The sequence below is a fragment of the Wyeomyia smithii genome, chromosome 3, assembly GCF_029784165.1.
Source record: "Wyeomyia smithii strain HCP4-BCI-WySm-NY-G18 chromosome 3, ASM2978416v1, whole genome shotgun sequence".
Taxonomy (NCBI): Eukaryota; Metazoa; Arthropoda; class Insecta; order Diptera; family Culicidae; genus Wyeomyia; species Wyeomyia smithii.
Window position 1 is genome coordinate 109,136,309 of NC_073696.1, and position 27,696 is coordinate 109,164,004.

The 27,696-nt window shown below is 40.6% G+C and overlaps 1 protein-coding gene across 1 annotated transcript in view; it reads left to right on the plus strand.

Annotated features, from left to right (window-relative positions):
• The window catches only part of LOC129726528 (protein dissatisfaction), an 80,195-nt gene extending 60,298 nt beyond the window's left edge, over nt 1-19,897 (plus strand). The window contains exon 7 of the mRNA XM_055683345.1: nt 18,613-19,897. Coding sequence (XP_055539320.1) covers nt 18,613-18,917 — 305 coding nt within the window. The 3' untranslated portion in view covers nt 18,918-19,897. The remainder of the gene's footprint in view (nt 1-18,612) is intronic.
• Nucleotides 19,898-27,696: the final 7,799 nt, after the last annotated feature.

Consider the following 27,696-nt stretch of genomic DNA (forward strand, 5'->3'; position numbering starts at 1 on the left):
ATCCGGCAATGCCAAGAGGCGCTTGTTGAACTTGTTCAATAAGTTCCTGGAGCAAAACATTGTACCGCAGGATTGGAGGCAAGTGAAGGTGATCGCCATCCAAAAACCAGGGAAAACCAGCTTCTGATCACATTTCTTATAGGCCGATTGCAATGCTATCCTGTATCCGGAAATTGATGGAAAAAATGATACTCCGTCGTTTTGACCACTGGGTCGAATCAAATGGTCTACTATCAGATACTCAATTTGGCTTCCGCCGTGCCAAAGGGACGAATGATTGTCTTGCGTTGCTTTCAACAGATATTCAGCTGGCGTATGCTCGCAAAGAACAAATGGCGTCTGCGTTCTTGGACATTAAGGGGGCTTTTGATTCCGTTTCTATTGACATTTTTTCGGGTAAACTTCACCGACAAGGATTTTCTCCAATTTTGAACAATTTTTTGCACAATTTGTTGTCCGAAAAGCACATGCATTTTACGCACGGCGATTTGGCAACTTTTCGCATCAGCTACATGGGTCTTCCCCAGGGCTCATGTTTAAGCCCCCTTCATTACAACTTTTATGTAAATGACATCGACGAATGTCTGGCAAATTCATGCACGATAAGACAACTTGCAGACGACAGTGTAATCTCTGTTACAGGAGCCAAAGCTGCCGATTTGCAAGGACCATTGCAAGATACCTTGGACAATTTGTCTGCTTGGGCTTTACAGCTAGGTATCGAATTCTCTCCGGAGAAGACTGAGATAGTAGTTTTTTCTAGGAAGCATGAACCTGCTCAGCTTCAAACACAATTAATGGGTAAAACGATTTCTCAGGTTTTGGTACACAAATATCTTGGTGTCTGGTTCGACTCTAAAGGCACCTGGGGTTGTCACGTTAGGTCTGATGAAAAAATGTCAACAAAGAGTGAATTTTCTTCGTACAATAACCGGACAATGGTGGGGAGCCCACCCAGGAGACCTTATAAGGCTTTACCAAACAACGATATTGTCTGTTATTGAGTACGGGTGTTTCTGCTTCCGCTCCGCAGCAAACACACATTTGATCAAACTGGAGCGAATACAATATCGTTGTTTGCGTATCGCCTTGGGTTGCATGCAGTCGACCCATACGATGAGTTTGGAGGTCTTAGCTGGAGTACTACCATTGAAAAACCGCTTCTGGAGGCTGTCTTCTCGCATTCTTATCAAATGTGAGGTCTTGAACCGTCCTGTGATTGGAAATTTTGAAAGGTTAATCGAACTTAATTCTCAAACCCGTTTTATGACATTGTATTTCAATCACATGTCCCAAAATACTAACCCTTCTTCGAATATTCCAAATCGTGTCGACTTATCAAATACTTCTGATTCTACTGTGTTTTTCGATACATCCATGATAGAAGAAACTCGTGGAATCCCGGATCATTTACGCGTGCAGCAGATCCCCAAAAATTTTTCCAATAAATATCGAAACATCAACTGCGACAATATGTTCTACACTGACGGATCACTTCTTGATGGGTCCACTGGCTTCGGTATTTTCAATAACAATTTAACCGTCTCCCATAAGCTTGATAATCCTGCTTCTGTTTACGTCGCAGAATTGGCTGCAATTCAGTACACCCTAGGGATTATCGAAAAAATGCCCACGGACCATTATTTCATGTTTACGGACAGTCTCAGTTCCATTGAGGCTCTCCGATCGATGAAAGATGTTAAGCACTCTCCGTATTTCCTGGGGAAAATACGGGAACATCTGAGTGCTATATCCGAAAAATCTACTCAGATTACCTTAGCGTGGGTCCCTTCTCACTGCTCGATACCGGGCAATGAGAAAGCGGACTCTTTGGCTAAGGTGGGCGCAACAAACGGTGGAATTTATGAAAGACCAATTGCCTTTAATGAATTTTTCTCATTTGTACGTCAGAATACGATCATCAGTTGGCAAAATGCTTGGACCAGAGGGGAACTGGGAAGGTGGTTACATTCCATAATCCCCAAGGTGTCGACGAACCCGTGGTTCAAGGGGTTGGATGTAGGTCGGGATTTCATTTGCGTGATGTCCCGGCTTATGTCCAATCACTATAGATTTGACGCGCATCTCTGTCGTGTTGGGCTCGGGGAAAGTGGTATCTGTGCCTGTGGTGAGGGTTATCACGCATTGAGAGCATGTGGTTTGGTGCCCTGTACACCGTGACGCCAGGTCTAAATTAATAGCTTCCCTGCAGGCCGAAAGTAGGCAGCCGGCTGTTCCTGTTCGGGATGTCTTGGCGAGCCGTGACCTATCCTACATGTCCCTTATATACGTTTTCCTGAAATCCATCCACGCCCCAGTTTAATCCTATTCCCTTCCGCCTACATCTAACCAAACGACAAGAACACGTTGAGACCCCGGATCCGGAAACAGCAACTAGACCCGCACGATACTCTCAGGTCCCGAGGGAGACAACCCAATATGCCAGTCCGTAATATCTTGGCCCAGCAGCGGAACATATTCAATATGCTGCTTACCTATGGCAATGAAAACCATCATACAGTAAACCAGTGCTTTTAATGCAAAATATTATAGCTTTAAGTTAGATTTAGTTTCAGCTCGTAGTCGGCAGCGAGGATAAAAAATTTGCTTTTAGTTATTAAGATACTTTAGAAAGTAAGCTACCAGATATAATTGGCGCCGTTAAACATTAAATTGTATTTGTGCCGTGTCAAATAAATTATAGATGAAAAAAAAAAATCGTGTAATGAGAATCCGTCGTATTCCCTAGGATTCCTCACATAGAAATCGTGAAGCATCCTTGATGAGGAATTCTGAAAAATGATTCCTCAGGAATGCCCTGTCTATGGTGCTAGGATTCTTGAATGAGAATCGTGTTTTGAGAATCCTTCAGATTCCCTAGGATTCCTCTTATTGGAATCGTGAATCGTCCTTGATAAGGAATCCTGAAAAAAAATCCTCAAGGCTGTCCTGTCTATGGGGTTAGGATTCTTGAATGAGAATCGTGTAATGAGAATCTTTCGGATTCCCTAGAATTCCTCACATTGAAATCGTGAAGCATCTTTGATGAAGAATTCTGAAAAAGGAATGCCATGTCTATGGGGCTAGGACTCTTGAAGGAGAATTCTTTGGATACGAAACCTTTCACTTCAACCGTTATGTGCTACGGGGTTCATGGATACCCCAAATTAAAGTACTTGTAACTTCTGCAATTTTCATTCGATACTTGATACATGATGTGATACTTGTAGCACCATATTTGAACAGAATCTTACAATTAATGGTTCAAAGTTCTTAAAATTACTTACACAGGCCATTTGTTAGTTTTTGAGTGTTTAAGTGATATGGCTTTCAAATGGTCCTTCCGGAATAGATTCCAGAGGGGCTTTTATTGCTGATAGAAACCATTAAATAAAACAAGGTTGAATACCATTCAAGATGAGTATTTTCAGGACCGGGATGATGCGCCGAAACCGGAAAACGACCTCAGACGCTATTTTGATTTCCGTAATGGTGACTTCCGGTGTCTGAAAAATAACAAAATCTGACCGAATACCTCCTAAAATGAGTATTTCCGGATGCGTAATGATGCCCAGAGACCGGAAATCAACTCCAGACGCCATTTTGAATTCAATATAGTGACTTCCGGTTTCTGAAAAAAGGCCTAAAATGGTCGTATATCACCCGATATGGGTTTTTTCGGAATCGGGATGATACCCAGAGACCAAAAAACGACCCAGACGCCATTTTGAATTCCAAAACGTCGTCTGGTATCTATTTCCGTTCTCTGGGCATCATTCCGATTCCGGAAATACTCATATTCGGAGGAATTCGGCCAGATATTTATATTTCCCAGAGTCCGGAAGTCACCATTTCAGAATTCAAAATGGCGTCTGAGGTCGTTTTCCGGTCTGGGGGCATCATCCCGGTTCCGAATATACCAACATTGGATAGTATTTGACCTTGTTCTGTTTAATTGTTTTTATGGTCACTAGAAGCGCCAGTGGAATCTATTCCGGAAGGCCCAAAATACTCAAAACCATTTGTATGGCCTGCTAAAGTAATTTTATATATCTTGAACCAATAATTGTTAGCTATTGTCCAAATATTCATGAAATTCCTCAGTTTTCGGAGTATTGGATTCCCGGGAATGAGAGAATTCTTGGGCACCGCTGACGCCAATCTGAAAGTAGATAGGTTACTGGATCTTTTGGTGCCATCGAAATTAAATGGAAATCACAAGAATTTACAAGACAGAAGAATTTTGAGCACAAATCGGTTAAAGTCATAGGTTTCGTATCCGAAGAATTCTCATAACCCAATTTTCACTCGAGGGGTTCTCGAGTCCCATATACAAGTATTCTTGAGGATTCTTTCGTCAGGATTCCTTATTGCGGACGCTTTACGATTCCAATGTGAGGAATCCTAGGGAATCTATGCGAAATCTATGGGTGCGACTAACGTATATATGAGTTTATTCCAACCGGGACGTCAGTCATGTCAAATAGTCTGTCCTTGTTAGAGTCAGTTGTTCAAATTTGTAATTCTGTTCGCATATTCAAAGAAGTTTGTTCGCATTCTACTAGGTCGAAGCAATTTCGGCTTGATGCTAGAAGGACGCAAGGTCCATGTACAGTCGCAGTGTTCAGTTTACTTTGGTGATACCTATATATATTTGATTTCTGGTCTTTCTGAATTATATTATTTGAGATTCAGATCAGAGGAAGCCAAAAAGGGAATCTAGTTTGGCTGAAATATAATAAATTTTACATTGAACGTCTTAGTAGAATAGAATTAGATATTGAGAATATGCAATGTTTCCATTTGATACCACTAGTACTACAAAAAATCTAATACCGCGAGAGTCATTTTCATTTGTTAACCATCAGTTACACGATTGTTTGGTCAATATCAATACCAGACATAGGTTTTATATACTTCTAAAGTAGAATTACCAAGTTACAGGATTAAATTAGTAAGTGGAACACTTTGAGAAAGAAATAAATAACTTTCTCAGAAACGCAATTTGAAATGATATAGACACATTACGACACGTTTTTCTCAGTCCTATGCTATACACTCAGTTTTTTTACGCTGGGAATACGTACCTCGTAAAAAACCACGTTGAATATGCGGAAATCAAATCTGTCTTGAAAAACCGCGGTAATTCGAAATTCCGCGTAAGAAACATAGTTGATTCGAAAATGCGTCTAAAAATACGCGTTAATTGAAAATACCGCGGAAAAAATATCCTCGTAAAAAAACCGCGTTAAGATATTCTGTCCGAATCGCAGAGACGATTCCTCTCACGATTCTGTCGCCGAGCCGCCGAGATTCCTAAATTTGGATTCTTGAGGTTTTCCATAAGCGATTCATACAGATTCTGTCCGTATCGCAGAAACGATTCTTTTTACGATTCATTTGGATTCTGTAGGATTCTTGAGAAGGTTTTCCATATGCGATTCTTATAGATTCTGTCCGTATCGCAGAAACGATTGCTCTCACGATTCGTTTGGATTTTTGAGGATTCTTGAAAAGGTTTCCCGTATGCGATTCGCACAGATTCTGTACGTATCGCAGAAACGATTCCTCTCGCGATTCCGTCCCCGAGTTTTAGGAATCCTGGTGAGTCTTACTCAGGATTCTCAGCGTGTTAGTTAGGGTAGGGCGTTCATTTGAGCATACGAACATCAAAATCGGAATATGCGTTCTGTAAAATGAGAGTTTATTTTGTATTTTTTTTTCGATTCTGATATTCTACACATTAGGGTGGGGAAAAGTGATCGATTTTCCAGAACCAAGTTTTTTTGGTTCCTTTTGGGGCCCCAAACAACCCTGAACTTACCGGAAGTCAATTGGTTTTGTCTCCGCTTGGCGCATTGCATTTCAAATTTGTATGAAAATTCATATGGGAAAACCCACTTTTTTGCATTTACCTTTCTAGAGAGCTCAATAAAGACTGGAACGCGCAAAAATTGGTCGACATAAAAATCGTTTCTTTCAGTCAAAATTCGTAATACAAAAATATTCCTATTCTTATTTTGGTAGTTCAACTCACATATTTAAAGGAAAAAATGTTCGTTTATTATTTTGGTTTACCAAATTCAAACTGCCGTGCCTTCCGCTTAAGCCCTTTCTTTAAATTTTGTACAGTGGTCTTATCGACCTTATTCGTCGCCAAACGCCAGATAGATTCATTCTGCTGCTCGTTTTCGATGGATTTATAAGTTTTTTTGATATACCGTTTGACTAAGTCTCAATACTGCTCGATAGGGCGGAAATCTGGGCTGTTAGGAGGGTTGTGGTCTTAAGGTACCACAACCACGTTGTTTGCATCGTACCACTCATTAGCCTTTTTTCCCATAGTGGCAGCTTGCCAAGTCCGATCAGAACAGCACATGCCTGTTATGTTGCTCTAGGAATGGTAGCAGCCGATTTTCCAGGCACTCCTAGACGTAGATCTCTTGATTGACAATTTCGAAGTGATGGAAATGCCGCTTTTTAGACCACACGTACATATGGCCTGCCAGACGAGGTATTTTTTCGAGAACTTCGATAGATCGATGGTTTTGAAAATGTAGGCCACCTTCCCTTTTCCTGGTGCGGTATAAAATTCCTGTCCCGGAAGCTGCTGGAAATTAACCTTCACATAAGTTTCGTCAAACACGATCGAACTTTGCAAGCAGATTACAGTTTTCCGGACCACCACTTTGCCGAGTTGTTTTGTTCGAAATCTGGCTTCGCCACCTTCACTTTCTGTCACCTTGTGTCAACGTCGACAACCCGGCTCGTTTCTTGGCCTGCTGCACATAAGTATGGGGGACAATGAGCTTGCCAGTGAAGTACCTGATGGAAAGGTTAGGATTCCGAATATAATTCGCTGCCACCTTCTTCATCGTCGCTGCTACGTCTGAATTACGATTGCCGCCGCTTCCAGGCTTCCTGGCGGTCGACAGACGCTCCCCGAAAACTTTTAAAGTATATGTTACGGTTGATTTGGCCACATCCAGCAAATTTGCCAATTTGAGGTGCGAGAACGTCGGATTCTCTTGCTGCGTGAGCAAAATTTTGACACGCTGTTCCTCTTGCTTGGACGCCATTTTGAAAACTAGAGAGCAACCGGTGAAAACTCATTTTAGCAACCATTGTATACACACTCAACTTCCAAATGCAACATTTCATGTTTTTTTAATGCATTTTCAACAGAAATACACCAATTTGAAGTCGACCAATTTTTGCGCGTTCCAGTCTTTAATGATCTATTAATGCATTACATTATGTAACAGTATAGTATTTTAGATGCCTAACAACTTTACAGTAGGCACTGAAGTTGAGTATGTTGATTTAAATGCAGAAAATTCTGTTTTCTGCCAACATTACCAATGTACCGGCGTCAGTAGGATTTCCATCAGAAATAACCTGTCGTAACGAGTTTATACACTCAGCTGGATCAAACAAAGAAATTCAGGTCAATATTCTAGGCGTAGGTAGAATCTACAACGTGTTTCGGAGGTTACTTCTGATGGAAATTTGACTAACGCCTGTACACTGGCAGTGTTGTCAGAAAACATGATTTGCAACATAAATTTCGACATACTCAACTTTAAACAGCTCCAGTATTTTTTGGGGCAGCCTACCTCTTTGATGTCTTCGGCCAAGTTGTTAGGCATCAAAAAACCTACCATTTGAAGTCATGAAACCTATGGTTTGAGCCACTTTGAGCTCTTTAGAAAGCAAAATGCAAAAACGTTGGTTTTCCATACAAATCTCCATATAAATTTGAAATGCAATGCGCCAAGCGGAGACAAAACAAAAAAAACTTGGTTCTGGCTTTCTGCTATCAAGTTTCGTTTTTTCCATATAACGATTCCCCACCCTACTATACATATGAACAACAAATTTACTTATACATACATACAAGCACACATACACATACATACAGAAATTGTTCAGTTCATCAATCTGGTGTGTAACACATGGCTCTCCATGCCATTAATTCTGCCTTAAAAGTTAAATATCTTATGTGAAAAATACTCTTTGATCAATATTTTGAGAACTAAGCCACTTATCAAAAATCCACTCGGGAGCATTCTGGGGGAGCATAGTAGCTTTCGTTTGCGTATAAGATCATCAAAATCGGATATTGCGTTCTGTAAGAAAGGCCCGTTAGTATTTTGCGGCACATACATACACACGAACAAACATTGCTCAGTTCGTCGAGCTGAGTCGAATGGTATATAAGGTTCGGCCCTCCGGGCCTTGGATCTATTTTGCGTTTTTCGACCGATTTTATTACCTTTGTTTAGTATAACAAAGGTAAAACTAGGAAATTTTACCGAAATTAAGAAATTTAAAGTTGTTTGCTGACAATGCTGTATCTAGTGTAAAAATCATTGAGAGGTAAGTGTCTACATTGCGAAATTAACAACTTTGAGGTTTGAGAATGTATTCCTATAGACAACTTCATCGATAAAAGAGCCTTTCTTTACGATGTTCAAATTAGAACTTAAAAATTTCAATTTATCAATAAAAGTCGTGTTTTATGGGTGTTCAAGTAACTTGGCTAATTTCTTTCAAATTCCATCATCCAGATTTTCCAAAATCAAAACAAAGGTATTAGCAAAATAAGAATGGATACCTCTGAGTGATAAGTATTTTCCATAGAATATTTTATCAATCCTATTTTATATCCAAATATACTCATTTGCCGTAAAATGCAATTTAATTTTAAAACGCAGAAATTATCAGGCAACACTGCTGCTCAAAACTGATACTTGATATTTGATAAAAAACTTGACTTTATTTCTGAAAAATGCTGTCGAGCTTTGTTTTGTGTTTCATGCAAAACTCATCTGCCGAAACACTCAATTCATTTTTTCAAATGCAAAGAGAACATATCTGGCAACACTGCCGCTTAAAGCTTTTATTATTTTTCGATTTCTTGACATTTTTTCACCAAGAAGAAACTATCAGTTAATTTCTATACATTATGCATTTGCAGTCAAAATTTAAAAAATACTAGGGGTTTTCGACGAAAACTGGCATTTTCATTTAAAAAGGAAGTCCCACAAAACGAAGGGTGGTCCACTTGGCACTCAAGGTCAGTAGGTCGTCTTCAACCTGATCGATCCACCTTACCCGCTGTAAAGTACCATCTTTACCGGGCTGTCGTCCGACTTCCTTTTGACATACCCAGCTCACCACAACCTGTCAATTTTAGCGACGATAGATGGCTCCCTGAGCAGCTCCTGCATTTCGTGGTTCATTCACCTTCTCCACGTTCTGTACTCCATCTGCACTCCACCGAAGATGGTACGCAACACCTTCCGTTCAAAGACCGCAAAGGCATGTTAGTCCTCCTTAAGCATGTCCATGTCTCATACTAGTAGTGGACTACCGGTCTGACCAGCGTCTTGTAGATGGTTGACTTGGTGCGTCGACGAATTCCACTCGATCAGAGCGTCTTCCAGAGACCAAAGTATGCACGGTTTCCTGCCATGATGCGCCGATGAATATTTCTGCTAGTATAGTTGTCGGCAGTCACCAGTGAGCCCAGATACACGAACTTATCGACCACTTCGATTTCATCACCACCAACTTGAACTCGAGACGGGAGTTTAGCACTGTCTTCTCGTTAACCCCTTTCTTTAATGTACTTCGTCTTCGATGCATTGGTGACCAGTTTACTTCGCTTGGCTTTGGCCTTTAGTCCGATACGCCATCATCACAAAGGTCCGAGCCACAATGGTAATATCGTCGGCGAAGCCAAACAGTTCAACCGACTTTCGGAATATCGTGCCTCTCGTGTTAATCCCCGCTCTTCTAATGTCACCTTCCAAGGCAATGTTAAACACCAGGCACGAAAGACCATCACCTTGCCTTAAACCTCTTCTGGTTTCAAAAGAACTCGAAAGTGCCCATGATACTCGAACTACACACATCACTCGATTCATCGTCGCTTTGACCAACTGCTTCGCAAATGGTGATCGATGGCATTTGGGAGAGTACCTAGTAGGCGGCGCTCAGCAGAGTGATTGTCCGATAATTGCAGCACTCCAGCTTGTCCCCATTTTTTGTAGATGGGAAACAAAATACCATCCATCCACGAAACCGGTACTCGTTCTTCCTCCCAAATGATCCAGTGCACGGATCTAATCAGTGTTTCTCCGCTGTATTTCAACAGCTCCCTGGGAAGTTGATCCACTCTAGCAGCTTTATTGTTTTTCAGCCGGCCGATCTTCTCCTCCACCTCCAGGAAACCGGGGGCTGGAATCCTGTTGTCTTCTGCTCTTGCACCGAGATCAGTTGCCATAGCGCCCTCGCGCTCTACTGCACCATCGTTCAGATGCTCATCGAAGTACTACTTCCACCTTTCAATTGCTTCACACCCGTTCGTAAGGAGGTTTCCGCCTTAGCTCCTGCACATATCGGCTTGCGGCACGTAGCCTTTACGGGAGCTGTTCAGCTCCTCGTAGAATTTCCGAGTGTCGTTAGTTCATACAGCTCTCCCATCGCTACGCGATCTCGCTCCTCTTGCTGGCGCTTCTTCCTTCGCAGAACTGGGTGGGCTTCGCAGAACTGGGCTGTTCCGTTCCGTTCCACGTTCGTACTCGTACGGTGTTCGTACTCGTACTCGGCTAACTGTTATTACTATGATCAGGAGCATATCCCTTAGCGCTACTGCATCAGTATGGTTTATATAGGATGTGGCAATGGTATTATAGTTCTACATCTACATCTACATTATTTTTGTATACCATGTGAGCAAAATCATTCCAAATCGCCTGTAAATACGCGAAAATTTAATCGACCATTTTTGATTTGAATGAAACTTTACACACGTATTTGGCTCAGCAAACTGAGCATTTTCCACAGATGGAGTGATTTTTTACACCCATGAGTTACATTCTAAAAGGGCGTATGCCTTTTGGCATAGGTTTTATTCGAAGCATTGTAGCCCAGAAACCGTTGGTTGTATAGAAAAACTGTCTGAGAATGAGTTGCAGGGAATTAAAAATGCAGCATAAAAAATATATACACTGAACAAACAAAAATTTTTTTGACCAAAAAATATTAAAAATAAACATTAAATTTCAATTTAAAAAAAGAGTTGAATTTTTTTTTAAAGAAACTTGACGGTAATACGCAACTTTTAAAAAAAAAAGTCCAGGATGGAGAAATGAAAAATAATTTTTTTATGGCAGATTAATTTTTTTACGAAAATTCTAATTCAAACATTTTTCAAAATATTTGTATTCTGATGATTTTGAAAGATGCAGAGAGTCATTTTAAGTCAAAAAGCTCTTGATAGTAAACATTCTAAAGGCATTAGTTTTCGAGTTATTTCTTATTTAAGCTCAAACAATTATTAAAATTCAGGAAAATACACGTTTTTTTTAATTTGTCCATGGTTCTCCAGCAAAACCCATACATTCATTGGAATGCTTGATCAAAAATATACAATTCATTTTTTGACAACAAATCGATTGGGCGAACGGTTCTCAAGGAAAGAGTTAAATGTTTTAAGTGATATAAATATATATAAGAATCAAATATTTATTTTCGAGTTTTATTATCTTAGGAACATATTTTTTATGACATAGATACTTTACAGAACTAGTTTCACCTTATATTTTATATACATCATAAGTAAATGATTCGTCATCTTTTGAAAACAGCTTCGTTTGTATCTTATTTTCCGAAATCGGAGCAAACGAGTGATACTTTTGTGTGCCAGCTATCATTTTAGATTTTTTGAAAATATTTTTTTGCGACTTCTCATGGTAAAGGCCCATGTGATGCAATTGGTGGCACATTAAAACGAATGGCAAGAAATGCAAGTTTAGCTAAAGAACATAAACATCCCATTACAAGCGTAAAAGAATTATGTGATTGGGCTAATCAGAAAAGTAATAAAAATTCATCAAAAATGTCATTTAGTTGGGTAACATATGAAGAATATGAACAAGGAGTAACAGAATGGAGCAATATTTTCAAAAAATCTAAAATAATAGCTGGCACACAAAAGTATCACTCGTTTGTTCCGATTTCAGAAAATAAGATACAAACGAAGCTGTTTTCAAAAGATGACAAATCATTTACTTATGATGTATATAAAATATAAGGTGAAACTAGTTCTGTAAAGTATCTATGTCGTAAAAAATATGTTCCTAAGATAATAAAACTCGAAAATAAATATTTGATTCTTATATATATTTATATCACATAAAACATTTAACTCTTTTCTTGAGAACCGTTCGCCCAATCGTTTATTTGTCAAAGTATGAATTGTATATTTTTGATCAAGCATTCCAATGAACGTATGGATTTTGCTGGAGAACCATGGACAAATTAAGAAAAACGTGTATTTTCCTAAATTTTAATAATTGTTCGAGCTTAAATTAGAAATAACTCGAAAACCAATGCCTTTAGACTGTTTACTAGCAAGAGCTTTTTGATTTAAAATGACTCTCTGCATCTTTTAAAATCATCAGAATATAAATATTTTGAATCATAATACAAATATTAATCATGCCATTGCAAAAATGAATTGATTTGAATAGAAAACAACAAGAAAAGATAGTGCGAGACTAGTACAGTCCACTAATATTTTGTTTTCAGAATAAATATTTATGAATTAAATATAACTATAATCCTAAAAAAAATTCATAAGAGATTGTACAACGATTTTTGGTATGACGTCATCACTTTTCACTTGGATGTTGTTTACATTTTTCGACTCGCCACCACCATCTAACTGATACTTCTTCCACACCCTATATCAACCATACTGCTACTGCACGGCGAATCGGACGCTCCTCTAGCCATCTTCAAGAGTAGCTGCGCCAAGCTGCTCTTCCGTGGGTAACGCTGTCTCCAGCTACTGCCCGTATTCCTGTGCAACCCCGGTGTCTCGCAGTTGCTCAATATTTGGTCGCGGCGTTCGACTTCGGCGGGTGTTATACACCGTCGATAGTTCTGAGCGCATGCACACAGCTACCTACTAGCAAGCTTGTAAACGGTCAGCACTTTCATTTGATTTCGCTTCTTTAGCGTGCGTCACAGCAGGCTTTCGCTCGTAAATTTAAATCAACCGTCGCCTCTTACAAAAAGAGCAGGATGGGCATTTGACACTTGCACATCAAAGAGATGCAAACTGTTATTCGTTTGGCGATGTTATTCTGGCCTATTTTTGTCTACTACGTTCTATTTATGTTGGAAAATATCATTACAAGATGAATGATATAAATAATTTCCAAAATCTCCGCACACTACGCCCGTAATTCTCATTTCTAGAAAATATGTCGGAATACGTTTGATGAAACATGTATTTAGACAGGGATCCCTACCACCAACAGAGGTAAAAGAAGACGATTATCGCAATGAAAAGTGGTTCTACCGTGACCATTTACAAGCCTGGCTACTAGGTAATGGTCCGAATCTATATTCGTACTGCGGTAAGTGCGAACGTTGATGATGTCGGAGAAGAACCTGCCATCAATTCTCTGCCTGTTGGTCGGGTGACCTCCAGGTGGATTTGCGGATATCTTTGCGGGGGAAGAAGGTACTTTGGACTACCATATCACGGGAGGCCGCAAAGTTTACGACTTCGAAGTTGCGTGGATGTAGCTCGTCGTAGATTAACCTGTCGTATCCTGGAAAGAAGAGCGATAGTACCATATCCCAAGTTTTCAATGGTAGCCCTTATTTTGTGGCCTGGGTCCATTCCGATTGTTCCGATCCGTATTATCTCTGACGTTGTTTGTATCATATTATTTTCCTGGGTGGCTCGTTGGGCCTTCCCCAACTCCCTGTCTCGCCCGGGAACCAACGTGTCAGCTCTGTTCAGAGTCCCACGCTGGCACCAGGACGTTGATCAGCCGCTCCTAACATGAAGATCAGACACTGTTTTGAGCCGCACCATCTTAGTGAACATTCGCTTGGGTTGGCGAAGCATTCCCTCTACCGCCGGACTATGGTTTACGTGCCAATGATCGCGTCGCATTTAAGCTATTGCGTCGCACCTTAGCTATAGCTATTGTCGGATGACAACATTGCCCAGGCAACATCAATAAGTTGTGTCCATGTTTCAACTGGCCGTCTAGTGTAATCATCTGACTACGGAGCTATGTTTAACGCTCCTTCCAGGTTGTCAACCCACCATTTGAAGCCCATTTTTCTGACGTCTTATGTCTATGATTTGAACGAAAAAAGAGGTTTCGAACAAAAAATACGTTATTTAGCAACAAAGAGGAGGGGCCCATAGAACAAAGGGTAATCCAATCGACACCAAAATCGGAATTTTTCTAAAGTGATACTTGATTAACAATCCTCTCAACTTTGAGTAGAATCTGCGATGGTGCCGATGCCAAGTTTCTGCTTCTTTGTGAAATTACAAAAACAATAAAAAAACTAACTCTTAAGGCTTAAGACAGATAAAAATTTAGACAAAGATAATTGTTTGTCACTCTCTAATTTTACGATGTGGCAAACACGTGCAAACAACAATCATGATGTCAAAGAAATTTGACCATTATGTCAGAAGGTCAAATATTTGACCATTGCACAATGGTCGGAAATTGAAATTTCCGGCCAAAATTAATTTTTTTTTGTGCCAAATTGTTGGTTTTCCACTGCAGATGATTATGACATATAAGAAAAGTTTTGTACTGACAAGGGGCTGTCTATAAACCACGTAAAGTGAGGCAAATGTCATGTGTTTTCCAATAAACGTAAATAACTCGTTAGTGGAACGAGATAAACGATTACTGTTTTCAGCAAAAATGCACATAATAGTAAAACGCTTCTTATGACTTTAAGAGTTAGTTCGCGATTTGTCCGCAGAGATGGCGCACGAATTTAACTTTTGATAGAAACATCCAAGAGATATGGTTTCTTCAGCAAAGCTATTCAATTCAAACAAAACTACTGAAGACGAAACGATTTAGCAAATCTCGATTGTAGAGCCACCAAATGTTGATACAGTTTCCTATGGTCTTGTTTGTAAAAAACTGTTTTTAAACGATGCTTGATCAATTCAATGCAATCATTTATATTATTTTCTGTTCTAGGTTGTATGAACAAACTCACTAAATCGATCTTATTGCCTTCCTCGTAAGACATTACTAGCTTCTTCGTAAAACACTTGAATTAAACTTCAGAACTGTAAAGAACACATAAAACTTTGTTTCTTCCGCATACGCAAGCAATCAGACCAACTCAAAGGTATGAACTAGAATCAGTCAGCCATAAAAGACATGAGCCGCACGATTCAAGAGCATAACAATATGTGTGAGATTGCGGGTTTATGCGTGAGAGTAGTTGTGAGATTGACGGTTAACTCAATGGAATTTTGTGTATGAAAAACCTGACTGCAATGTTGGAAAGTTCGACCATGAGAACCTCCATTTGTTTATGCTGTATGCCGACATATCTGGTACACAGCTTCTACTTCGGCTGTAACTGACGAGTAAATGCCCAAATGCAAGCTCGAACCAATTTTTAAACTCTGGCAATGATATTTGTGTTTGGTGAGAGAAGTTTGCGTGTGGTGTTTCATGGCCGTGTTTTCATAAAACAAACACTGGGAATTATTTTTGGGATAATAATTCATTTTTTTATTCGGTTTAGTATGATTTCATATGAATAATCGCTAAGTCTCTTAGCGATGTTGTAATGGAATAACAAAATAAATTTCAGAACAAAACTTTGGGTTGATAAAAAAAACATCGTTTGAAAATAATGAAGATACATGCGAAAATCAATCTATTGCTAGTATTAACCATTTTTTCCAAACAAAATGAAAAAAATATTTTTTTTACTAAAGTGTGTACAACTGAATAATCATACTAATTTTAAGTTTTTCCAGTATATTTTTGAACCCATACATACTATGACATACGTTGATAAGTCTCCATAAAATTCCAGAAAATTACATAAAGAAGAAATTATCTTTTTCTACAAAAACGCAAATTTTACTCAAACTTTTAACATACGTTTCAAGCAACGTATATTCTAATAAACCAATTAATCTAATAATTTCACGTTGTTTTAGTGTGTTTTGAACCAAATTGCTATAATATACGAAAAACTTTGTTGATAAATCACCCAAAAATTCAAAAATTGCAAAAAAATGGAAAATTTTTAATCATCTTTTTCTACCAAAACGCAAATTTTCCGCAAACTTTTAACACGTATTCTTGAAGGGCACAAGTAGGGCTCTCAGACACACTATCAGGTGCAGTGCTTACACGTGCTTACATTTAATGTTTTTGATGGTCAAAATTAGGAAAATTACGCACATTTCCCATGTGGCCAGCGACTGACTCTGTAGGGTTGAAATCCATTACCCATCCTGTTTTAGGAAACAAATTTAATAAGCTTTCAATCATATGTGAACATACCATGATAGCTTTAGTAGGTTTTTATATATTCCAAAATATTCAGAAAAACTATTTTTCTCCGTTTCTGAAATAGGTAACTCTGAAGGCATTTTTCAACATGAACCGTTTTTTGTATCAAGATTTCATTCAAAAATTATGAAAACATGGATAAAATACTGCAAAATCATGTGCTCAAAACATCCTGAATATGAAATCCGCATTTTAGTAATTTTAGCCACTCTTTTATATAGGGACCGTCATATGTGCATTGGTCAAAAAGTGTAATACAGGCTTTACGCTAAACGCTTCAATCATAATGCCTCAATGTTAGCTGTCACTTTTTACTAACGCCTATTGATTTCTTACAAGAGGTCCGAAAATGAAAAGTTTTACATATCCGAGGCCTGTCTATCTTGGCTCACCGATTACTGAGGACAATGATACCAGCCGAGAGATTCGGAGACGTATTCTCAGCGGAAGTCGTGCCTACTATGGGCTCCACAAGCAATTGCGGTCGAACAGACTGAGCCCCCGTACGAAGTGTAACCTGTACAAAACACTCGTAAGACCGGTTGTTCTCTACGAGCATGAAACGTGGACAATGCTCGAGAAGGACCTGCGAGTGCTCGAAGTTTTCGAACGACGAGTACTATCCTTAGATTTTTTGGCGGCGTTCAGGAGAACGGAATATGGAGGCGAAGAATCAACCATGAGCTCGCGCAACTCTACGGTGAACCCAGTATTCAGAAGGTAGCTAAAGCTGGACGAATACGCTGGGCATGTTGCAAGAATGCCGGACAACTTACCTGCGAAGATGGTGTTTGTCTCGAATCCGGTAGAAAGAAGACGACCAGGGGCGCAGCGGGCCAGATGGGTAGACCAAGTGGAGCTAAATCTGACAGAGAGTACTCGGTGTCCCAGGGAATGGAGAGCGGCAGCTAATAACCGAGTGAATTGGAGAAACTTTGTAAATCAGGCCATGTCATCATGACGGAATGCCAAATAAATAATCCTAGGCACGATGCCCGCTAGATCGTTATTAAAAAAAAAGTTTTAAATTAAAAAAGTTTATCAAATTTTGAGTATGAGGGTCAATTCTTGAAATCATTCTACACCTCTAGGTGAATAAAAAATTTCACTAACTAGATCCCGCGAAATCTCGATTTTAAGGTTTTAGCTAAGAAACCATCCACATTCCACATGGACAGATTTTTACCAATTTTGACCCCTCCTCCTCCGCAGATAACTGCCCATATGAATTCTAAAAGTTTCAAAAAAAAACCGGAGCAAACAAGTGTATTTATTTGGAAATTATTTCGATTTAGTTTTTGTTTCACGTCACTTCTTAACTACAAAATTTTGTGGACCTCTTCGGAAACAGCTATAAATCTTTTTAAAATCATTCTTTTTAATAGAGAAAATATAAAACATAACGTATTTAAACGCGTGTGTGTAAATATGTATATGAGTGTGTGTGTAAGTACGTTCACATTCACAGAAAGCAACATTTAATCTACACTGATGCCACTAAACCATAAAATAATACCCTTGAATCAATTTGGAGAGTTGAGTCAGTTGTAAATAATAATAACTGTAACAAAGCCAATTGATAGATTCAATGACTCGGACAAATTTTTGAATAATTTCCGGTGATATTGCGTGAATCGATTTTTTCGAAATTTACAAACTAAAACCCAGAAAAAGAGATTTCCGAGATGTATTCGGAGAATTGTTTTTCTAATTTAGCCAGAGGTGTAGAATGACCACAAGAATTAATCCCCATACTCGGATTTGATGGACAATTTTTTTCATAATAACGGTCCAGCGGGCCACCGCACGAGGAAGAAACATTCAAATCACTGAAATGATATATAATAAACACACTTTTTTTCTACACTAGCTATAATAATTAGGCTTTAATTTTGAAGTGTTTGAAGTTAGAGCTTAAACGGTACAACTGGAGATCGAGTTTTGTATTTATCCTACAGATTTCGGGAAATCCCTTTCAGGAATCAGACAAATTTTCAAAATCAGTATTAAAAAGCAGAGCTATTCTGAAAAATTGTTTTCAATAGTGTTCAGAAAATATATCATGTTAACCAACAATGGTGCTAATGGCCAAAACTGAGGTTTTTCTACCCTATTGTGTAAATAATTTCAATCTCTAAATTGATTTGATTATATTACCCAACGTTAGCACCCACGAAGAAATTAGACAATTGACCGCAATTCTACTTCTCGTATTCCACAGAAACATCCGAACTGTGTGACGTCCAGCCGGTGGAGATGCTACAAGATCAGGCCCAGTGCGTACTGTCGGATCACGTACGCGTCCGTTATCCACGGCAGCCGACTCGCTTCGGGCGTCTCCTACTCCTGTTGCCCTTGCTGCGAACAATCCGCTCCGCAACCATCGAAACACTGTTCTTCAAGGAAACGATAGGTAGCGTACCCATTTCTCGCCTTCTGATCGATATGTACCAAATGGAAAAATACACCGAGCTGGAAACCAACGCAGCTGGATCTAACAACGTCCCAACTCTCGTCAAACCTTAGTCACCTCATTTTCCCCCACAACCCCCCGGGAAAACGTCCGACCACTTGAACAAATTTTTAATTTGAAAAAACACCCTGGAAATATGTAATCTTCTCATTCATTTCCATTGTCTGTGCCTCACACGCTGTTTTTCAAAGAACCACCACGACATATGCTGCAAAAGGTGAGTGCAGTGAAAGTTCAACATGTTCAAAAGAGCAGCGACGGAGAAAAAAATATGTTTTCCCCCAACGCCCCAGGATATTCGAGTTTTATCCCGCTGAGCACGTACATTTTATCGACTCGTACTGCGAGTCAGAGGCTTTGCGGGTGGATGACACCACCGCTTCTGCCAGATAACAGCGACAATCTCGAAATCAAACTCTGTGTCGACGTTCTGCTTCATCTCGTACCCAATAGCTCACTTCTTGCGGAAAAATCCTGTGGTCAGACTTACTGCTGTCCCTGGTGTGTTTTTTCTCTCGTCAGCCAGACAAGGTTTTTCTTGGTTCTGCCTGTGAGGAAAGCAATTTGCCTTTATGAATATTATTTTTTAATTCCTTACACAAATACAATCTATTCCAGTTTTTTTTTTCGAGAATGAGACGAGAGTAATGAAAAACAATTGATCAACAAACAAATAGCTGTAAAGTCAATAACCGAAATTAAATAGCTACATCAGGAAATTTGCTATTTTTTTTAGTCTCGAAGTAAACAATAATCCAAATCGTACTGTCCTACTGCTAAGAAACGGAACAGTGAACCGTCTAGTGATGTTAGTCTAGTCAAGCAATGCAGAGTGTGAAAGCGTCAAACATGCTAAAAATGTTTCTCTTTTGTATTAACCAGGCAAGTTTAATTCGAAGCAAATATAAACATGTAGAAATTTGTTGATGATGTAGTAAATTTAAAATAGCGAAACAATGCTGGTATCCAAGTAATAATAATTTATCAATTGAAAACTAAAAATATTCACACACCCTGTAGGAAGGAGAATATGCAACGGAAAATAAAGGTTAAAGCATTACATATGATTTTTCTTTAAATACTGTATCACAAACATGACCAGCAATTTTTTTTTATTCATCTATAATTTATTTGACACGGCACAAATACAATTTAATGTTTAACGGCGCCAATTATATCTGGTAGCTTACTTTCTAAAGTATCTTAATAACTAAAAGCAAATTTTTTATCCTCGCTGCCGACTACGAGCTGAAACTAAATCTAACTTAAAGCTAGAATGTTTTGCATTAAAAGCACTGATTTGTTGTTTGATGGTTTTCCATCGCCATAGGTAAGCAGCATATTGATAATGTTCCGCTGCTGGGCCAAGATATTACGGACTGGCATATTGGGTTGTCTCCCTCGGGACCTGAGAGTATCGTGCGGGTCTAGTTGCTGTTTCCGGATCCGGGGTTTTAACGTGTTCTTGTCGTTTGGTTGGATGTAGGCGGAAGGGAATAGGACTAAACTGGGGCGTGTATGGATTTCAGGAAAACGTATATAAGGGACATGTAGGATAGGTCACGGCTCGCCAAGACATCACGAACAGGAACAGCCGGCTGCCTACTTTCGGCCTGCAGGGAAGCTATTAATTTAGACCTGGCGTCACGGTGTACAGGGCATGACCAAACCACATGCTCTATGTCGTGATAACCCTCACCACAGGCACAGATACCACTTTCCCCGAGCCCAACACGACGGAGATGCGCGTCAAATCTATAGTGATTGGACATAAGCCGGGACATCACGCAAATGAAATCCCGACCTACATTATGGAATGTAACCACCTTCCCAGTTACCCTCTGGTGCAAGAATTTTGCCAACTGATGATCGTATTCTGACGTACAAGTGCGAAAAATTCACTAAAGGCAATTGGTCTTTCATAAATATCACCGTTTGTTGCGCCCACCTTAGCCAAAGAGTCCGCTTTCTCATTGCCCGGTATCGAGCAGTGAGAAGGGACCCACGCTAAGGTAATCTGAGTAGATTTTTCGGATAAAGCACTCAGATGTTCCCGTATTTTCCCCAGGAAATACGGAGAGTGCTTAACATCTTTCATCGATCGGAGAGCCTCAATGGAACTGAGACTGTCCGTAAAGATGAAATAATGGTTCGTGGGCATTTTTTCGATAATCCCTAGGGTGTACTGAATTGCAGCTAATTCTGCGACGTAAACAGAAGCAGGATTATCGAGCTTATGGGAGACGGTTAAATTGTTATTGAAAATACCGAAGCCAGTGGACCCATCAAGAAGTGATCCGTCAGTGTAGAACATATTGTTGCAGTTGATGTTTCGATATTTATTGGAAAAAATTTTGGGGATCTGCTGCACGCGTAAATGATCCGGGATTCCACGAGTTTCTTCTATCATGGATGTATCGAAAAACACAGTAGAATCAGAAGTATTTGATAAGTCGACACGATTTGGAATATTCGAAGAAGGGTTAATATTTTGGGACATGTGATGGAAATACAATGTCATAAAACGGGTTTGAGAATTAAGTTCGATTAACCTTTCAAAATTTTCAATCACGGGACGGTTAAAGACCTCACATTTGATAAGAATACGAGAAGACAGGCTCCAGAAGCGGTTTTTCAATGGTAGTACTCCAGCTAAGACCTCCAAACTCATCGTATGGGTCGATTGCATGCAACCTAAGGCGATACGCAAACAACGATATTGTATTCGCTCCAGTTTGATCAGATGCGTGTTTGCTGCGGAGCGGAAGCAGAAACACCCGTATTCAATAACAGACAATATCGTTGTTTGGTAAAGCCTTATAAGGTCTCCTGGATGGGCTCTCCACCATTGTCCGGTTATTGTACGAAGAAAATTCACTCTTTGTTGACATTTTTTCATCAGATACCTCACGTGACAACCCCAGGTGCCTTTAGAGTCGAGCCAGATACCAAGATATTTGTGTACCAAAACCTGAGAAATCGTTTTACCCATTAATTTTGTTTGAAGCTGAGCAGGTTCATGCTTCCTAGAAAAAACAACTATCTCAGTCTTCTCCGGAGAGAATTCGATACCTAGCTGTAAAGCCCAAGCAGACAAATTGTCCAAGGTATCTCGCAATGGTCCTTGCAAATCGGCAGCTTTGGCTCCTGTAACAGAGATTACACTGTCGTCTGCAAGTTGTCTTATCGTGCATGAATTTGCCAGACATTCGTCGATGTCATTTACATGAAAGTTGTAAAGAAGGGGGCTTAAACATGAGCCCTAGGGAAGACCCATGTAGCTAATGCGAAAAGTTGCCAAATCGCCGTTCCTAAAATGCATGTGCTTTACGGACAACAAATTGTGCAAAAAATTGTTTAAAATTGGAGAAAATCGTTGTCGGTGAAGTTTACCCGAAAGAATGTCAATAGAAACGGAATTAAAAGCCCCCTTAATGTCCAAGAACGCAGACGCCATTTGTTCTTTGCGAGCATACGCCAGCTGAATATCTGTTGAAAGCAGCGCAAGACAATCATTCGTCCCTTTGGCACGGCGGAAGCCAAATTGAGTATCCGATAGTAGGCCATTTGATTCGACCCAATGGTCTAAATGACGGAGTATCATTTTTTCCATCAATTTCCGGATACAGGATAGCATTGCAATCGGCCTATAAGAGTTGTGATCAGAAGCTGGTTTCCCTGGTTTTTGGATGGCGATCACCTTCACTTGCCTCCAATCCTGCGGTACAATGTTTTGCTCTAGGAACTTATTGAACAAGTTCAACAAGCGCCTCTTAGCATTGCCGGGTAGATTCTTCAACAAGTTGAATTTGATTCTATCTAACCCAGGCGCGTTATTGTTACAGGACATGAGAGCAACTAAAAATTCTGCCATCGTAAAAGGCGTCGTGGCCCGGAGACGCATCACGAACAATATTTTGCTCAGGAACAGAGTCCGGACATACTTTCCTGGCAAAATCAAATATCCACCTACTTGAAGACTCCTCGCTTTCGTTGACCGTTACGCGATTCCGCATTCTTCGGGCTGTGTTCCAAAGAGTGCTCATCGATGTCTCCCTCGACGTCTCGTTAACGAACCGACGCCAATATCCGCGTTTCTTTGCTTTAGCCAAGCTTTTAAGCTTGGTATCAAGTTCCGAATACCGTAAATAGTCGCCAGGTATACCTCCCTTCTGGTAGGCCAAAAACGCGTCGGATCTTTGCGTGTAGACATCGGAGCACTCTTGGTCCCACCACGGAGTTGGAGGCCGTTCTTCAATCGTTACGCCGGGATATTTCTTCGTTTGGGCTTGCAACGCGGCGTCGAGAATCAAGCCCGCGAGGAGGTTGTATTCTTCAAGTGGTGGATGATGTTGAATCGAATCGACCGCTTTTGAAATCATTTCCTCGTATAACTTCCAATCGACATTCCGTGTGAGGTCATACGGAATGTCAACTGGTCGCATGCGAGTTGACCCGTTTGTAATTGAAATAAGAATAGGCAAATGGTCGCTACCGTGAGGATCGAGGATTACCTTCCATGTGCAATCCAACCGTAGCGACGTCGAACATAGGGATGGATCCAAAGCGCTTGGGCGCGCTGGAGGTTTCGGGATACGTGTCATTTCGCTGTTGTTTAAAATAGTCATGTCGAAGTCATCGCAAAGGTTATAGATTAAAGAGGAGCGGTTATCATTGTAAGGGGAACCCCAAGCCACGCCATGAGAGTTGAAGTCTCCCAAAATCAAACGTGGCGAGGGAAGAAGTTCTATTAAATCAAAGAGCAGCCGTTGCCCAACCTGTGCTCTGGGAGGAATATATATTGAGGCAATACAAAGCTCTTTACCTTGTATTGTCATTTGACATGCGACAACTTCGATGCCTGGAATCGAGGGGAGGTTAATACGATAGAAGGAATAGCACTTTTTAATCCCTAAAAGTACTCCTCCATATGGGGTGTCTCGATCAAGGCGAATAATATTAAAATCATGGAAGTTGAGATCAATATTTGAAGTAAGCCAAGTTTCACAAAGGGAAAATGCATCGCGTTTGTTTTTATTTATCAAAACTTTAAACGAATCAATTTTTGGTAAAATACTTCTACAATTCCACTGTAAGGCAGCGATATAATCCTTCATATACGCAGTTGAATTAGGCATCGAAGGATACAATCGCTGCAAGGAGGGGCCATTGGGTAGTCAACTGCTTCAAAAATGATCTAACTGTTGGGAGGAATGCTGTAAGAAAAATTTTAATTGGATCGGGTACATTGAAAGTTTCAAAAATCCAGTCCACAATGTCAGAAAATTTCACTAATCCAGAGTTTGTTTCATCAACTGGATGTGCAAAAGGAACAACTGGGGTTTTAGATGTTCCTGGCAGTGCTGGGAACTCCTTCTGGGACTTTAAATTTGCAAGCCCAGGAGGAGTTTGCTTCGCTTTTTCCGCAGCACTGTTTGGTTTGTTTGTAACTTTCATTTCACTTTGAGAAATCTTAGGACCTTTTCGGGGAAGTTTAGGAGAGGAAATATTTTTCCTCTTTCTTGACTCCCCAGGATTGGCGTAAGATGTTCCCGCTGGTGAATCGTCAGAATCGGTTTCATCAGAGGACAACAGATCAAAAGGGTTTGATGTAATGGGAGAAGTGGTAACGGTCTTCTTCAGCATCTCAGCGTAAGAACGCTTCGAACGCTCTTCGAGAGACCTCTTTATTTTATCCCTGCGCTGCATGTACACCGCACATGTCAAGAGCTCATGCTGACTCTCCCCACAGTGAATGCATTTTTCAGCATTTTTACTGCAGGAATCATCCGCATGATTCTCCCCACACTTGCCACAACGTGCCTTATTGCAGCAGTAGGCGGCGGTGTGGCCTAACCGCTTACAATTCAGGCAGTTCATGACGCGAGGCACATATAATCGCACAGATAGACGAACCCGGAGGATCGAAACGTGGCTTGGTACCGCTGACCCGGCGAACGTAACTCGAAACGAGTCTGACGGAGTGTATACTGTTTTGCCACCGATGATCGATGCTGACCGCAATTGCTTGCAGTCGAGCACCTTTACATCGGGACAGGTTTTGTTCTTAAAGCACCCTTTGGCACTTTTCAGTATACACTCGACGGACAGACTCGAATCGGTTATGACACCGTCGATCTCCACGTCTCGTGCGGGTATGTAAACGCGATACTCGCGTGTGAAGAGCTCAGAGCAGGCTATATCGTTGGCCTCTTACAGGTTACTGACCACGACACGGAGCTTGTTAGGCCGGACTTTGGAAATTTCGGTCACGCCCTTGTACTCCTTCGTCAGGTCTTTAGAAATCTGCAAGAGGTTCAACTGTTTCGATTTCGGTCCCGCCTTTGGCCGAAAATAGACAGAATAGCTGCCCTGGGCTCCGTCTGGGTAAAGCCTGGGGCGAGGGGGGACTGAAGAATGAACAGGGGAGGGGGTAACAGAAGGGTCAGGGTCAGAGGGGTTCGGGGATGGTGGCTCGGGAGGCGAGGGATCTACATCCATCCCGCTAAGTCTAGCGCACTAGCGCCGACAAGAGCACGTACCTTTTTACTTCTCCCTTCTAGTAAGGTTGGTTGTCCGATCGTTCGAAGTTGCAGCCGTTACAGCCAGCAGCACCAATACAGCAGCACCAAACAGCCACCAGCAGCGAGCCAGGTGTGAGATCACTCCACACAGCGATACAACTCAACTGTCAACTGATGGCTTCTTCTTTTTCCTCTTTTGTGTCTCGTCCACTGCTGTAGCACTATTCAGCCAGCAGCCAAATCGGCTTACGCACCAGCTGGCAGTCACGATGCGAAACAGTTGCACAAATGCGCAACCTTGAACCCGGATTTATTTCACTCGACCAGGCAAACAATGCCAACACTTGTTCACACGTCGTTTGTTTTATATTCTATCGGAGCGATCACAAAACACGTCCGATACTGATGCGTGTTCGGCACAGAATGATGACCAGTAATTGATTATTTACAATTATACATTGCATACAGTGACGTGTCGATTTTATCACGACGAGCAGTAATCAATACTGATGATTTTGGTACTGACTAGGTTAACCCATATATGATCGATTCTTTATCATGAATCCGGTCATTCAAAAACATCATCGAATCAATAACAATTAGAAAGACATTGGATTTGTTCCAAACATTTTGCATTTAACGACGATTCTGGTTTTATTCATATGCATTCGGTTCCACGTTACTGGCACCAGCGTCAGAAAATTCTGTTGCAACGAGGCTCGTTGTTGGCTGTTTCGGTTGCTGACGGTGATTAGGGATGCACGAGCATTTAATACGCACCGACTCACGATAGTAACCAGCGGTTTTTTTAACCGCCCCAAAACTAATCGTTTACCCAAAACCGAAATCTACCGAAACACTACGATTCTGTATGTATATCTACTATATAAAAATGGAATTCCGTAACGCTTAATCTTATTCCCTCAGTCTCTGAGATGTACAGTAAAGGGCTATTCCCATTGCTCCGGGCCGGGGCCGAGCCGGATCCGGACTGTGTCCTATCCGGGACTTTTCATGCATTCACACTGCGCCGTGTATGAACCGTGCCTGCGCCGCCCTCTGGCTGAGAAATGTTGATGTGTGTATGTGAAAGAACGTCTTCCTCTTTTTTTCATACCGCAGCGCACTCCGCGTGAAATATGTCACTACAACATACATCCACCCGAGTGCCTTCCGTGCACTCTCCGGCCAACACAAAGTATCGTCGGCAACGATAGTTTTTATCTCGCACGGCGACAGCACGACGGCAACTCAGCGCTGCCCCGGTTTGTTCACGCGTCGGTGTGAATGCGTTCATAAGAACGCATGCAATCAACCTCAAACAAGCCCGGACGACACACGGAACAGCCACGGCCCGGTCCCGGCCTGGTCCCGGAACGGAAGCAGTGGGAATAGCCCTTAATCATCATCATTTTGAATCGTTCTAAATCAAAAATAATAAGCGGTGACATGTAGGTTCTTTTAAATGAAAATGTTCGCTGATGTTCAGGAAAGACATTTGAGAAAAACCTAAATTAATCCACCTAGCGGTCAGACCCAGCCTTTCTCATTCAATTTTTTATTTGTAAAAATAGATTTACATGAACGCTTCAATCCAATAAATGTATATTCCCCAAGCAACAATTGAAACATAATAAAAAAATAAATTGTGATCATTTGTTGCACTAATGAAATTCCGAGGTTTTAAGAAACATTTTTTGTTACTACGATGAAATTGTGAAGAAACAAGCAACAACTAAAGTTGCATCGCTGCTTCAAAAATCTTCACACCAACAACGTAATTCGCGAGGTTAGATTTGTTGTTGAAACGTATAAACGGCATTTGAAAACCTAACCTTCACTGAATAGATCTAGTGGGTGGAGCATACAGGTTGCCAACGTGGTGCTTGCGAGATACAACAAACAAACACACAAAAATACTTCTTAAAGTTGCTGTCATGTTCTGAAGCCATGTAACAGCAACTTTTGCTCAATCGTTCGCCTTATATTTGTTTTTGAGATGAGGTTATTCACTGCGTTGTAACTCTTGGGTGCTTGGACTAGAAGTCGTCCAAAAAGTGTTAGTCTCTAAACGATATGATAAATTGCTTTGAATTTCATTATCACGCTAAGGTACTGATGGAATGAAGAAGCAAAATTAAAACCTGGTAATGACCATTGCATTGGCATGATAAGGGAAGCAATATTTAAAACTGAGCCATGAACTTGCAATGCAGCATTTACCATGTTGTTATCAAATTCCATGCATAAGTTCATACACATTGCGGTTTCATTCTTGAAACTTGTGTTGAAACAACGAAAATGTTGC